This window comes from Lytechinus variegatus, chromosome 7, assembly GCF_018143015.1.
Source record: "Lytechinus variegatus isolate NC3 chromosome 7, Lvar_3.0, whole genome shotgun sequence".
Classification (NCBI taxonomy): domain Eukaryota; kingdom Metazoa; phylum Echinodermata; class Echinoidea; order Temnopleuroida; family Toxopneustidae; genus Lytechinus; species Lytechinus variegatus.
The window spans coordinates 19364294-19380903 of record NC_054746.1 but is presented as its reverse complement, the minus strand read 5'-3'; the positions used below and the strand labels follow the sequence as shown (position 1 = coordinate 19380903).

The following is a 16610-nucleotide window of genomic DNA, read 5'->3' as shown; positions in this document are numbered from 1 at the left end:
TTTTCAGACTGAAAAGTAAATTAACTAAATGAATTTTTAATGAAGGTGCCTTTAAATGATAAAAAAAACTAGAGAATCATTGTAATATATCTGAAAAGTATATTATAACTGTATGTTTAAAAGCTCACATCAGTTTTAAAATAATTATGATAACTAACTTTTAATGAAGTAAATGCTTAAAGTTAAAAAAATATCATATTTGACAGTTGTAGAGGCATGAAGTTGGACCATGCACAGTCTAGAATCCTACATAGGGGAAGGCGGGGTAAGTTGAGCATAGGGGCAAGTTGAGCCACCACCCCCAGGCTAATAATGAATGAGTCAGATATCGTGGTGGTGTTATATATTGATGACCCATTAAATAACCTTTAACCCCACCACTTTGTTTTCAATTTAAAAAAAAAAGTAATTTTTTAGAGGGAAAAATACCAATTTCAGTCAAAAAAGTAAAACAGGGTGTAAAATAGATAAGTGCTTTTTACCCACACATGTCTTTGACTATATTATAGAAATAAGAGCAATATTGTTAGTCCAATATGGATTCTCATTCTTGTCATAATCTTTCACATGATGAATGCATAAGAAATGTGTGGATATGAAAATATCGCAATAAGTTTGGACTGGGGCAATTTAAGCCAAATCAACATGGGGCAAGTTGAGCCATGGTAATTCTTATGGTGATTTATAATAAAAAAAAATTAAAAATGTAAAAGCCATTGATATGCAGGCAGAAAGGAGCTAATTCACATGACATTTCTTTTACTTTTAGAAGATGCTAGTATTTATAGAGAATTAGCAAGTGAAAATACTTTAAATGAAAAAATTGACATCCTGGTTCTTCCCGCATACATTTTGTACATAGCTTTTGTGGCTCAACTTACCCCACAGATGGTGCAAGTTGAGCCATTTGACATCATTTTTTTTCAAAGGTCACGATGACTTTCAGTGTGGGGGTAGAAAGTTACTTATAGGTGAAAAAGATTTCCCAAGAATCAAATTTAAATGCAAGGTACTTATTTCTGCAATATTACTAGTCATATCAATTGTAACATGCAAAATGCAAAAAGTGTCACAACTTACCCCGCCTTACCCCACTGATTCTCATTCTCATCTTTAAATGCATGTATGCCTATTCAGATAGTGAAAGTACTGATCACCCCCTTCATGAAGAAAACTCACAGCTCTAGCATTTTTGGAAGTCATGTAATGTACTGTACATCTGACAGTGAAAGGGGCATTGATTTTGAATGCACGCAATCAGTGATATATATGTGGTTTTCACACACTGCTTTTTTTTTTCTCATTAAAGGCACACATAGTCATCATTCTTCTGATGACACTAATCTCTCCCACCATCTCAAAGACAATGATGAAGACAGTGATGACAGTCAAGATGTCATTGGTAGAGTCACCAAGAAGAAAAGAGCAGTGGTGCTGACCTCCCCAGACACTCCGATGGCTTTCAAGACGTCACTTAGGTCGCGTCTAGCTGCGAAAGCATCAATTGTCAAAGAGGTAAACTGTCTTTATGAGAACATGAATGCTAAACCCACTCTGTCCTCAGGTTATTAAGTTTCTTTTTTACGTGCCTTAAACCCTTCTCACACTATATGCAAAGTACTGTAACCCAATTTTGCAATTTGAAATGGATTTACCATTGATACACATGTACCCCTAAATTCATTGAGGGTATGATGATCATACTGAGAGACAATCAAATGGCATCATAAGCCTTCTTGGTGATCTTTGAAGGATTGCATTATGATATACAGATAACATAGAAGCGGTTTACACCATGCGGTGAGTCCTGAAAAGGACTGTTAATATGGTGGAATGAATATAATTTGAAGAAAAATTAAAATGAAAGAAATTTGGTCTGATTTGAGGGAAAGAAATAGATGACAGAGTAGCATTTTCTTTTATGTGATAAAATGAAACCCTTTAAATGATCAACATATTTGTAAGTCTGTCTCATTTCTCTCTCCATTCTTCACTTTATCAAAGTGCTGAAGCCGTGATAACTTGAGAGCATAAACATAATATGAAAGAGAAAAAAGAGACAAATATGAGGTTATCTCCAATTTGTAGGGGGATCGTTCATCGGACATACATATTTTATGGACTTGAGAATCGAATTTCTTGTCTGTTGTTTCCTACATCCAGAAGAGTGTCCATGTGCTGTCTGATGAGTCGTCTGATGATTCCTCCTTCATCATTCAACCTAAGAAAAGGAAAGCAAAGAAGATACTAGATATGAGTAGTACCATTATCATCCCTGAAGGAGACGATGATGACTTTGAAGGTATGCTGCTCATTGTAGGAAAAATGATTATGTCCAACAGAAGGTATTGTAATTGCATCAAGGGATCATTGAATGAAAGGACTGGTTAGATTTGTTTCCATAGTAACTGTCAGACACGCTTCTGAGCCAGTCAAAATCAAAGGAAAATTGTCAGATCTCTCATCTTTTCACATGACAAGTGTTGATGAAATACTCTCCAGGGCATAATTTTGTTTGTCTTCTTCAAGCTGGAGTATTCTGGTGCTATAATAACTCACAACTTATTTTTTTATTTTTTTTTTTTTTTTGCTAAACGACATATTACTGTTTCTGTTTTTCTTGATGTTTGCTCAAATTTCAATATATATATTTTTGTGAATGTTACTATACACTAATGGAACACTTATTTCTATATTGGAGATGCTAATGAATTCAATTTAATCAAATTCAATTAAAGATGGTTGGTTTCAAAGTCATAAGTTCAAACGTGAACAAAAAGTTTAAATGCATAAGTCTATAAACATAAGTATTATTTATGATTTCTCCAGTTCGAGATATTCATGTCAAATTTCTGTAAATTTCATTTTAGATCCCATGAAGCAGGCCAAGTTGGTAAAAAATATTGAAAGAGAACAGCAGAGAGATAATGTTCTACTCAAGCAAAGACTCGAAAAGAAAGAAAAGAGAAATAAGCACAAGAAGGTAGATATTAACTTTTTTCTTTGTAAATTAAGTTATATGATATCTCTGTCAGAAGTATGAGAGTCTAAAACATTTACAATGTTTTATATCTGTTCTACATGTTTATACAAAATAATTGTTAAAGTGTACATTGCAATGTTAAAACAGCAAAAAATAATTTATTCATGATGATATGCAAGGATCACACATTCACATGTCATCATTATTTGAAAAATAGATCAATTGAAATCAAAGAAGCAGGAATAATTGTAACAATAAATCAGACTATGAAACAATGGCATGCAAACAAAAGCAATGTATACAAAACAGTATCAGTTAAGAAATATATAAAACATGAAATATAGTAGCATATTTTCATGTCATTGTCATGTGAAATGAAGTTTCATTCCTCCCTGAACACATGGAATTCCATTATTTTAACATTTTGTGCTTCAGGCAAGGAGGTCCTAATCGTCAAATTCGTAAAAATTGAAATATTGCATAATTCAAACAGTAAAAAACAAAAGAAATAGTGAGTGAGTAACATCATCGACTCTCTCATTTGGATGTAACTGGCTCGTTCATATAACTATTTTGTTGAAAATAAGCGAAACTTTGAAATGTCATAACTTTATTATTTTACATCCGATTTTGATGAAATTTTCAGCATTGTGCTTGTCTGATTTTTTCTCTATTGATTCAAATCAACATTTTTCTGGGGTGGACTTGACCTTTAATGTTAAGAGAGGTCATGTAGCACAGTTATGGCATGGTGCATTTATGTAATTATTACCTATTTGCAGTCATCAAACCACCGTCGTAAAGCGGCACATTTCCTTGACGAGGAGGCAGAGGTGTCGGAAGATGAAGAATGCTCATCTGATGAGGAAGGCTCAGACCTTGATAACTCTTTGGAAGGCTTCATCAACAATGCGTCTCAATCAAGTCAAACAACATGCCCAAGAGGTTGGTCATTCTATAACTCAGCATAAAAAATTATCAAAAGTAGCATGTTGTGTTGAGATAAACTAAAAAAAAACATTTTGAAGATTTTCTTCAAGAAATATAGAGGTGTTGCCAAAAGTATGAGATTAATTGATGACTGTTTAGTACCAGAAGTAGTGATCAAGGTTTTGAATTCCAGTGGATATTTGGTGCATCTTCATCTCTCAGTTCTTCCTCTCTGACTATTCACCTGATAATCAAATGCATTTCTCAAGTCATGATTATTATCCCCCCTCAACACATGTCTGTGTGTAATTGAATGTTTGCCAAGTTTCCATCATGTGTGCTTTTTCACAAAATCTAGGTTTCCTTTGTAGCTTAGATTATTTAAAAATTTGTTATAATATCTTTAAAACATTTAAATACTTAAATAGCACTTTATAAATTGTATCACTTGAATTTGAATTGCATAGACCCTTCAACTGTCAGCTGATATGGTTTTCTGTTATTTATAGGGAAGCAAGTAGTAGTACTTATTCTCAATTATGAAAATGCTAATGATATTGACCGACCACTATGTTGGTTTCATAAAATATGTTTTTATTAAAGTGTATTATGACCTGTAACTCTTGCAGATAAAGTATAAGTTCTTTTTCAGGCACAGTGTGTAGCAATGTTGTTGACATGAGTAGCATCCCAGTATTCATTTGTTCTTTAACTTAACAGATATGCATGCCATCTACATGAAATCTGTCAAAAGCCCTCCAGTACCTGGTCCAGTTGGCCGCTTCAAGATGGTCCAGCATCATTCCCCAGACCTCGATGTCTTCTCACAGGTCCCACAGCAAGATGCCACTTACATGGAGGACAGCTTTGTCGTCCAAGGAGATGATGAGGAGGATCATGGTTTGAGAGAAGACATCAGTTTGCTTGCTATGGACAACACCATCAACCTGGATAATATCATTGATGGAGGATCTAGGAGGGCTGGAGGAAGGAGGTTGAGGAATAAGGGTGGGGAGAGCAAAGCAGCGAGGATATTGAGGGCAGGGAGGGCTGCTGTGTTGAAATCGGACTCTTCGCTGTCGGATGTGGAAGAGGCGGTGGAGGAGGATGATTTGATGGACTGGGAGATTGAGTTAGATTTTGAAGCTAGGAAAAAGACCCAGAAAAAGAACCATGCTATTCATCAAGCTTCAGGAAGAGGAAGACCGCTTGGAAATCACAGGGGACTAGGAAATCGGATGGAGTCCTCAAAACCTTCTGGTGGGGAGTGGATTAGAAAGCATAAAACACAATCCCAACCATTTCAGGTCAATCCTAAGAATGTTCAAGGTGAAATGGATGGGCTGAAGAAAGTACAAGGTGAAATTGAAAAGGAAAAGTCGCCTCTCAAGACAAACTATGCCCTGATGAATTCAGGTCGGACCAAAGATAGCTTGATTAGTTCTGACAAAGTATCATCAAAACCATGTACATTTGTTGCCCCTCAGCCCGCTACAGCCAGTAGCAGCAGTAGTTCTCTGATGGACTCTCCCAAAACATTGGCTCAGAAAGAGAAGGAGGAGAGGTTGAGACGACAGAAGCAAAAACAGGCGGAATTCCAGCAGAAGATGCAGCAAAAGCAAGCGCAGACTTCATCTCAGGCAGTGATCAGTCCTGTCAAAAGAACATTATCTTTGTCATCAGGGAGTCATAAGAAGGAGGAGGTCACGACTGAAAAGACCTCAGCTAATCGGACACTGTCTTTTGCAACTCCCGGTTCTAACCCCAGAGCTGCTTTTCCAAACTCTGAGGGATTCAAAGTTCCTGGGTCATCAGAAGGCAGTTTGAACACTAAGACTGACTCTGCAAATAGCGACACTTCAAGTAAGGGTGCAAGCACTGTTTTCACCAGCCAAAATATTAGTTTACCACCAGACAGGTCTACAACTGTAGTCTCAGCATCAAATAAAATCAACAACTTGACACTGATGGACAATTCTGTGGCCAATGCTACAATGTCTTCAACCATTGTGAACAGTTCTGCACTCAGCAGCCCTCGAGTAAGTATACGTGTTCTTTTCTTTCAGTTTGACAAAAATGCTTGTTTACTTGTGGAATTATCAGAATGTAAAAATGTTCATGAATAAAAATCTTCGCATGTGTAATGATGTAAAGAGGATGTTGATAAAGTTGTGAACTTATAAAAATCAGTGTCGTCAAACAGCTTTCAGAGAAGAATATTGAGTGAAAGGAGATACCTTTTTTACTGATTAAAATTGATAAGACCCCCCCCCCATAAAATGATATTACTTATACTTCAACCATTGTTACAGTGAATCAAATTTAATATTTATTTAATTTGCAACTGTTTTGATTTCTCCCCTATCTCAGTCAGCCACTGGTCAAGCACCTTTGGTCATCCTAGTGGACAGCAAGGAATTGTCCAGTTCTCCTCACATAGTATCAACATTGACCATTACCTATGGACTCAATCCTATCGTTAGTCAGCTGCAGGGGTGTGATTATGTAACCAGTACCCGTATGGGGGTGGAGAAACGTACCCTTAGTGGTAAATGAAGAGAATCTCGTGTTATTGTTTACCCTTTGTATTACATATCTCTATACTATTATTTTATACACTAACTAATATAAACTTGATCGGTATGATATTTTTGGGGTGTGTTATGCATGTTTGATAGCACAAACAATGTCCAATATAGTAATAACCATAAACCAGAGAATGGAATCATCTTTTATTTTCATTCAAGCAACTGACTTGTTTGAGCATGCCATTCTTATGTTTTCCTTCTTTCACCAGGCAAAGTCATTTTCAATTTTTGTCTCTCCCCAAGAAATGAATTATATTTATTCACACCTATTTGATTTTTTGTTTGATTACTGGAACTAAATATTAGCTCTATCATTATTCTTTTTATTCATTTTAAAGGAAAGTTAAGAAGATTGAAATTTAAACGATTTCCTTTTTATCTTCAAATTTGTTAGGTATTGAAAATTTTATTGTTGCATCAATTTTTTAGACTTTTTTTTTAGACAATTAGATTTCAATTAAAAATTCATAGAGACCTGTCCCCCATTTGAAATATACTTCAATTATGGTACCTTTGCAATAGAAAGTAATTTAATGGAAATCATTGTGTAACTGCAAAACTGTTCAACGTGTTAATTTTGTCTGTCCTATGTTCTTAATTCCAGAATTTGCGAATGGGGCCAACAGGCAGAAGCTGTTGGATAGAGTACGTCACATGTGCGAGCTGTTTGATAGACCTTGTCTGATCATTGAGAAAGATAGAGATAAGAACAAAGATAAAAGACAACCACCAAAGACACTGTAAGTCAAAGCACATATCTTCATGTAGTGTACTTCAATTTGGACGTGCCATGATCGAGTTGTCTTAGGCACCAGGGCCCCCGTCTTGCAAAGAGTTACGATTGATCCAATCAAACGTAACTCTATGGAAATCCATCAGTGTCATAATTTTTTTCTACAGGAAATTTGCAAAATGTCCTTTGTAAACAAAGGAGAACATACCAAATTGTAAAGAAATCAATGAATTTATGAATATACATTCATATCTAGAATTTTTTTGGGAAAACATGTATTTGATATGTTGGCCTTCCATAGTTGCGATAGATTGGATCAATCACAACTCTTTGTAAGACGGGCCCCAGGATAGTGCTTTATGAAAGTACTTGTCGTATGTTTTATCCAAAGAGTCTGTTTTATATGGCTGTTACCACAGTACCAATCAGACACTTTTTTCCTCTCGGCCAACCAAAACCAATGAAAGTTGTCAGATCTTACAACTTGTTGGATGACAAATGCTGATGAAATGCTCCCCTGATGTTTAGACACATTGGCCAGTATTCTGAAGTCAGGTTTAACTTAGACCACGGTCGGGAGGCAGCGTAGCTCAGTCGGTTAGAGCGCTTGTTCCGGATAAGATCGTAGATCTCAATGTGCGTGGGTTCGAGTCCCGCAGCATGCCGGAAGACGTCTAACAAAAAAATCTGATGCTAGCGTTGTGTGTTAGCGTGCCTCACCACTGTGTTCAGTGCGGGTGTGAATGCAGTTGGAAAACACTCCGTCCTTCATAAAGGACGCAAATGTTGGTCCCGTGTATAGGAGAGTCACAACTTATGCATGTTAAAACCAATACACTATTCGTCAAAGAGTAGGGTGTTCACCCGGTGTATTGCACCTGCCGGTCCCCGGTACTACAATACTGCAAGAATCTTCAGGATTGAAGGAGGCAGCCAGTGTAGCTTAAAACCTTGAAACCTTGAAACTCTGTGCTACAATTATGCGAAGCCAAAAGTGTCAAAGTTTTTATTATATTGTTGTTTCTTATGTTTACTGTGCTCTTTCCTAATTCATGGTGAAGACAATCATCTTTTTATACTTCCTAGACAATTCTGAATGATTTGAGAGCCGAATGAGCTGAAACAAGATATCTCTACTGTTAGTGATTTATGTATAAATTGGCTATCCATACTTAAACCACGACTTTAAACCTGAGGTTAAGTTAAACCCGACTTCAGAATGCGGGTCATGAAATTCTATAGGGATGATCAGAACCCAGCAATGGCAATTGAAGATGTATAAGTGAGTGAGGTATTGTATCTACTATATCTGTGGGATGATGATGTTGAAGATCAGTCCCACATGTGAAATAATCACATCTGATTGATACAAATATTAAAAAATGAAATCATTATGATGTCATGAGTTTATTGTACAACGCTTACTTAGCTTGTTGCACGCAAGCAAATAGGAGACTAAATATCAAACACTACAAATAGCGATTAGGCATGAGTGCGATGGTGCGAGATTTCGCATGAGGTGAAAGAAAGATGCTTTATTCAACTCGGCTAACGCCTCGTTGAATAGAGTGTTTCTTTCTTCACAGAATGCGAAATCTCGCACCATTGCACGAATAAGAATATTCGCTATTTGTGTTGTACAACACCTCGGACTTGAGCGAAAATATCGGGGAAAAGGGAGGTTTTTTTTTTGCAGTATCTATGAAAAGGGAGCAAAAAAATTGAAAGCAAAAAGCAAATCCTACAAGCGCACATGACCTCGGGCAGCATTGCGCATGTAGCCAGCAAGCTATGCGCGTATTTAACCTTCATTTACTGAGCGCAATGAATTGAATCATATTGTGACGTCACCTCCCAAAGCCGTGCAACGGTACATTTTGGATCGTACGTCTTTTGTGCTACGGTACGAATGTTTGACATTCAGCCTCCCATTTGCTAGCGTACAACAAGCTAAGTAGGCGTTGTACACGCCTCGTTGAATAGAGCATCTTTCTTTCACCTCATGCGAAATCTCGCACCATCGCACTCATGCCTATTCGCTATTTGTATACTGTTGCTGCACACGACGTACCATCCAAAATGTACCGTCGCACGGCTTTAGGAGGTGATGTCACAATACCATTCAATTCATTGCGCTCAATGAAAAATGAAGGTGAAATACGTGTATAGCCTGCTGGCTAAATGCGCAATGCTGCCCGAGGTCATGTGCACTTGTTGGATTTCGATATTTGCTTCCAATATTTTTGCTCCCTTTTCATAAATTATTGCTGGGGAAAACTTTTTTTTTTTTTTCATATTTTCACAAATAGCAAATATTCTGATTTGTACAATGATGCGAGAGTTCGCATTTGATTTGTAATTGATATTTCAGTATTTGGAAGTCAACACGAAAACTCTTTTCTGGAATAGTTTGAGCAAACCACCGCTGAGCTTTTATATCTGCAAACTAACTCCCCCTTGTCATCTTATGTTGATACAGAATCAGAACAAAGTATTTGGATTCTACTTTGGCTTCCCTGACTAAGACTCATGTCAAAGTACTCTTCTCCGATTCAACAGGTTAGTAGATTCTTGGATTAATCCATTTAGGAAAAATAATTTTTTTGTAAACTTTTTTGATCACTCTTATTTTTCAAATTGGCAGCATTTACAGTTGTTTAATTTTTACATTGTCCCTTTTTCAATTTATGGTATTAGAAATACATTGAAATTGTCTTTTACAAATTTGTGAAAGCATGTGAAAATAATGAGTTTGAGGATTCTATCATATTTCCAATGTAGATATTGAAGTGATTATTTTCATACATATTTTAACCAAGCAATGAAATGCTCTTGTTTTTTTCTTCTGATCTATTCATGATTTTAAAGTTTTCGAATCAAAGTTTATAAGGCCAAATCACAAAATGCGGTCAATTCTCTGATTTGGTTGAGCAAGTTCCTTCATGACATTCACCTGGAACTTTGTCTGACACTTAATATTTTGGTGAAATGTGAAAATATTTTTTTTTTACTATTACCATTTTGTCATCATTAGTATTATAATCAATTAATACCCGTATCAGACATCTGAGCTGTTCATTTACAAAACATTATTGCCCTAGATTTTCTGAATATTGGGAGAGGATAGGTATGTTATTTGTATTTTGCTTGGTCTCAGTGCACGTATTGTCTTTGCATGCAGAGACGACGCAAAATTTGTATTTTCCCTGTTCTCACATCCGGGCATTTAAGGATGCGTAGAAAGATGATAGGTGTTTACAAATACGCCATAATGGTAAAGTGCAGAGCCTAGCCCCTGATACATGCATGACACAGCAGAACTCTATTCTTAGAAGAAAATCTCAATTTTCATGATTTTTTGCTTTAGGTATCTGATTTAGATGATAATAAAAATATTGACAGGCTCTTTGTTTTTTTGGGGAACATCAAACGTATTGCTCTACAGACAATACATCTGTTGCAGGCAATATATTTGATGTTCCAGTCTAGGCCAGTCAATCTTATATACTTGTAATTATTCTTATCATCATTATAATAATATTCATAATCATCTCTGCAGAGGAAACTGCTCAAATCTTAGCTGACTTGACCAAGATTGAAAGTAGAAAAGGAGCTGCTATCCCAGCCATCTTGGACATGGATTCTACCTCTGAACAGGTGAGAACATCAGAGTATTCCAGGTGTTGAGAAACTGAATAATGCCTTTCACTTGATGGTTATATCGAGATTTATGTAACAAATCAATCAGTAATACATGCAGATTATGAAAACCATAAAATATCTTAACGTGATTCAAACCCTGATTTCGTCACACTACAATAGATTTGCGTATCATTTTTCTGAAAAGTAATTTCCTTGTCCTTGTTAGAACCATCTGGTGTTTCAATTTTTAGCATTCTGTCTTAAATACTATTATCTTATCTGGATAGTCAGTATAGATAGACCTTATCTGGATTATCGAACTTATTCCGGTTTTGCTTGAAATCGAGTACACTAAGCTCTGCTTATATATGGGGGGTATTATCTTGGCCAACATGCTGTTTATATCTATTTAATTATAATTGAAAGGTAATTCATTTTACTTGGCAGACAACGCTAAAGAAGTATTTACTGGTTTGGCAAGAACATACATACCAAGGTACTTGTAAATGCTCACAGTTGTGCGTAAAGTCACGTGCAATGTACAAACAGCTTTATGAAACGCCATCAAAGGAAAGAATGAAAGGGCAGAGTGAAAACAGAGTTTCTTTTGTAATGAAACCTTGCTTATGCAGGGTCCTTGTATAGTCCATGAAAATGCTCTCTGTCTGCTATTCAAGCTTTTGCTAATCCTATCTTTATTCCACTTAGAAATAATAGCAAGCTCAAAATACATTTTTAAACATTTACTAAGGCCCTGTTACATAAAAAGATACAGCAATGAAACATTTCCATCTAATGGTAACTACCATGGAAGTTACCTTTGAATATTAACAAATTTGCCATGATATAATTTTCTAAATAATAGGTCTCAATCCTGAAAATAACCTAATTCTTGAACCACTTCATTTAGGTGTTGAAGTTCTACCAGTCTATACCTGGAGTGAGTTATGTAACAGCACTCAGTCTCATGCATCATTATCCGTCTGTTGCAGAGCTCCTTTCAACGTATGTATCTCCAATATTTGTAGTAAATATTGTTCAAAGTAATGTTTACATTTAATGTTTCAATTGTAAATATTTTTCAAAGTAATGTTTACAAAATCTTTTCTTATTTTTCTGAAAATATGATAACAATAGTTTGAATATTATTACTTGCAAAATATTGCTACTGACTTCCATGATTATGATGATAGTAATAGTTTGAATATTATACATAATGATTACAATATAATAATAATGATGAAAATAAATATTAATTATTATGCAAACATTATGTGAAATCTTGGTTTACAAAGAAGTGCCCTTTTCATAGAAATTCTCAGTGGTTTCATGAACACTGGTCCATATCTCGATCCATTTGATACATTTATGTTGTAATTTGTCATGAAACTACCTTACTTCACCACGTCTCAGTGTATTATAAATCTGTAAATGTTCTTCATTTGTCTTGTTATGATAGATGTGAATCCGTATTGCAGTCCAGGATTAAGGTGTCATCCGTTCGAGCCAAGCAAATCATGGCATACATCAACCACAGCTTTGATGAACAAATGACAGGGTCAAGGTGACCTCTGACCTTTGATCATAACCAGGTTCTCCTGCTATGATGTACAGGTGACATGTGATCATGGTCGTTAAAGCTACTGCTTCGATGAAGAGATGAAAATGTTGAGACAGCATGTTACTGTTCACCATGGCTTCCTGACCACCAGTCTACCACCGAGATGAATAAATTGTCAATGGTCATCCGAACCCTTGTATGTGTGGTACAAACCCATTTCAGAGAAAATTGACTGCAAAGTTCACAACAATCTAAATAGATGGTTGGAAAGACCAAGACAATTGCTTGACATTGGTATCCTTATTTTTACACAAAACTACGAAAAACTATGAAAAATATCACAAAAGAGCTACATGCATGTAATTTCGGTTTGAGCATCCATCCGTCCGTCCGTCACAAACATTATGACTCATAATTCCCCATCTGTAAGCCACTTTTCAACCAAACTTAGATGGTAGATAAATTTAGGGAACCTGCATGTTATGCTGCAGTTAGAGGTCATATGTTAAGGTCAAAGGTCATTTTCAAGTCGTGTTAAAGTTTACATGCAAGACTCTCTTATGACACATAACTCTGCAACCATAAATCACTTTTCAACCAAACTTAGATGGTAGATGTTCTTAGGGGACCTTCATGTTATTGCGTTCAGAGGTCACATGGTTTTTGAGGTCAACATTAAAGTTTACATGCAAGACTCTTATGACAAATGTTATTGCATGATCCCAGTTATTTCACAATGAACTTTTGTACAATTCTGTTGCATGCCCTTGCAAATCGTGATATTTCAGGTCATTTTCACAAGTGGGCGAGACACAACAACGCTTATGCCTTGTTTGTCAAAATCAGCTCAGATGAATGTTATGGAAATATGCAAATTGATCATGGATTCAGCACCCTCATTTTACAATATTTGTTTTAGAAACAATCATGTGGATTTTGAAAGAAAAAAAGTTGAAATAATTGTTTTTAATTGTTTATGAAATAATTTCAGAACAAGAATGGCTGAGGTAGAGGTAAAGTAAGGGGTTTCATCTTTTGTCTTATGCACTCAAATTACCAATCTCAGAGACAATATACCATACCAATTTCCAACAACATCATGTCAAGACCAAACCTAATTACATAGTTCCTGGATCCTCACTCAGGATGCATCATTTTGATCATGTAGTTTTGTGATAGCCTGTTAGAATTATGAATAACTTTCTACTATTTAATTCCTCTGTACCACAATATTTTCCTTTTTTTCAGCTTTTACAGAATTTTACTTTTATGAATAAAAAATACAACCCAATAAGAAATATTAAGAAGGTTGCCTATATAAATAAATGAAGACCTGATTTATATTTTCTACAACTCACATTGTCATTCTTAACTTTTATCACTCACAAATAATCTTTGCAACCATGTCATCAAGGTTTATAGCCATGTGCCAAAATATGACAATATTTGTAGGGCATGTCCATGGAAGTGTTGTAAATGGTTCTTATTTTATGTTATTTGACGATTGGTTTAAAAGTTAAAATTAATGACTAATCCTTGATTTGATTTAATTATGCTTTTTTATATTTATATGACAATGAATTACCTTGATCAAAATTTCTTTAAGTCCATACAAAGGTATGGTAGAGGGTCAGTAATGTGAATAAACTTGAGTATCACCTAACATTCCATTATTACAAGCTTCTAGTAGTCAATGGATGTGACAGACTTTAAATTTGGCCTTCTTTCATCCGTTTGAGTTTGAATTTGTCAGTCATCTCACCCTCTCTGCAATCTTTTGTTTCATTATAAATAACCCACACAGTACTTATTTAAAGTTTTAGTAATTGCATAACAGACAGTTAGAGACAAAGATTATATCTTGAAATTTTCTGCCAGTTCCATGCTTGTTAAGGGTTTTATAGAAGCAAAACATAGATGGGCCATTCTTTGCAATTATGTGACCAAAATTATGAGAAATCTTGACAGTGAAGTCACACCGTGACCCACTTCTTTTGACCTCTGACCTTGAACATGCATATTGTTGTCACAAAGAAATATTTCCAAATGATAGTGACCAAACATGTTTCGGTCAGATAAACATCGAATTGCTAAATCTATAAACTTTTGAGATTTATAACAACTTAAAATCAAGATTTCTTATAATTTTGGTCACACATGTGACCAAGAATGGCCCAGATATGCAGATATTCTTTTTTGATCAGTTACCCAATCAAAATGAATTTTGATATAAAATCTGTAAATTTAACCAATTTAGCACATTTTTAGTTTATATCCTTCTCATCATATTTGTTTTAGGGCATATGTGTTTATGTGATCTAGTGTACAAATAATGCACGTAAACACGTGCATGCAGGGTCAAATGATGAACAATGTGAGAGAAGAGCCAATGAATATACTGCATCGAGGTCCGCAAGACCATGTGCGGTATATCCATTTGGTGAGCACAAGAATGCGTGCATTGTTTGTTTTATACATCCTCCTCCCCCCCCCCCCCCCCCCCCGTGTTACTGAGTTGCCCCGAATGCTATATTTGATCTAAATTCTAGATAATTCCAGACCTCGCACTATCCTGCACTCTGACGTCAGGGTGCTGGATAGTGCATTTGGTATGACGTCAGAGTGCAGAATAGTGCATTTTGGATGCCATAGTGCAATTCGCTGAATATCATGTGGTCCGATTTGGACCAATCAGATTACAGAACATTCTTGGAAGTTGTATGATAAAGAATTGCACTTTTTAGGTGATATAGGCTTCAAGACGAGAGTATATATCATTTTATATGAAATGAAATATGAGTTGTGTGCAGCCACAGTTCAACAACTAATTTCATATACTTCTGTTTCTTTAGTGGAATCAGAAATCTTGATAAGTGTAGTATGATGATGTGAATAAGATGGGATAGATTAAAACAAATTTATTTGCCTTCTTTAGTTTATATCCAATTAGAATGTTTAAAGAAAAGTAAGAAGTAAATTAAAGGCTCCAAATACAGTAAAAAGTAAATTGTGTTCAGAAAAGCACCCCCTTTTTTTGGGGGGGACATTTTTGTTAAATTGTTTTTACATTGTATACCAAAGGTAAGCCCTTTTATGTCAATGTTATTTTCATTTGTCGAAATTACGAAGCGATCAGATGTCATGTGGTTATATTTATTTGTTTTGCTTGTTTGTCATTTATTTTGTATTGTTCGGTATTCAGTTCTTCCCCTCATGTCATTCAGTGTGTGCTACTAAAAAGAATGTGCAATTTTCATATTAGTATCAAAATATGATGAACTCATGTAAAGCAATAAAAAGATATGCCTTATATGAAAAAAGATGTAACTGGAATATTTCATTTTGTGCAAAAGTCTGTACATACCACTATTTTCATGATATGTGCATGAACTCCAGAGAACCTTTTCTAGTTTTGACGTGCATTCTGATTTTCATCCCTTCTATGAATAGTCTGACGATGAAACATTAAGCTTGGCATTTGCTGTCAATCTTGATTCTGGTGTAAAACTTCTGGCTCGGGGTGGCTGTGACCAGGGTGCCATGGGCTTTTTTGTAGGACGAATAGTGACGATGGTGATGACGCTAGTAATGACGGTATTGGTGATGATGATGATGATGGTGGTGATAGTGGTGGTGGTACTGGTCATGATTGTGGTAATGGACTTAATGAATAGTGATGACAATGGTGATGGTGAAAAGAGTGGTGGTTATAAGGGGATGGTGGTGAAATCACCAGAGCAGATTGTTAGTGGCGTATCTAAAGGATGGGGGGGGGGTTATGTCGGTCTGTCTTGTATAACACGCAAGGAAAGTTGGACTAATATGCAAGAATTAGCTATGGGGGAGGGAGAGCAGGGGCCGAAATATTTTTATCCACATTTCCTCCGGTCGGCACTCGAAAAGCTTTTTTATTTATTTTTTTTTTTTTTGGGGGGGGGGGGTTGAGCGTAGTTGGATCCGCCTCTTTCTTACGTTTTTCCCTTCTAATCTATCTGGTAATTGGCACAAGATGAATGAATATCCTTATGTAAACATGGGGGACCATGGCCTTCAAAAGGTTTCACGACGAAGATAAAAGGAGACGGAAAGACTGAAATATTAGTTTAGTTTTTTAATTTTATGTTATAATCTATAAAAATAGATCTTTGTATTGAAAAGGTCAACATTTTTGCT

General features: G+C 35.7%; 1 protein-coding gene across 1 annotated transcript in view; it reads left to right on the top strand.

The window, feature by feature from the left end:
* The window catches only part of LOC121418075 (Fanconi anemia group M protein-like), a 28715-nt gene extending 16226 nt beyond the window's left edge, over positions 1-12489 (top strand). The window contains exons 14-24 of the mRNA XM_041611780.1: positions 1310-1515; positions 2164-2302; positions 2871-2983; positions 3766-3928; positions 4634-5952; positions 6284-6461; positions 7106-7241; positions 9714-9793; positions 10794-10891; positions 11787-11881; positions 12336-12489. Coding sequence (XP_041467714.1) covers positions 1310-1515; positions 2164-2302; positions 2871-2983; positions 3766-3928; positions 4634-5952; positions 6284-6461; positions 7106-7241; positions 9714-9793; positions 10794-10891; positions 11787-11881; positions 12336-12444 — 2636 coding nt within the window. The 3' untranslated portion in view covers positions 12445-12489. The remainder of the gene's footprint in view (positions 1-1309; positions 1516-2163; positions 2303-2870; positions 2984-3765; positions 3929-4633; positions 5953-6283; positions 6462-7105; positions 7242-9713; positions 9794-10793; positions 10892-11786; positions 11882-12335) is intronic.
* Positions 12490-16610: the final 4121 nt, after the last annotated feature.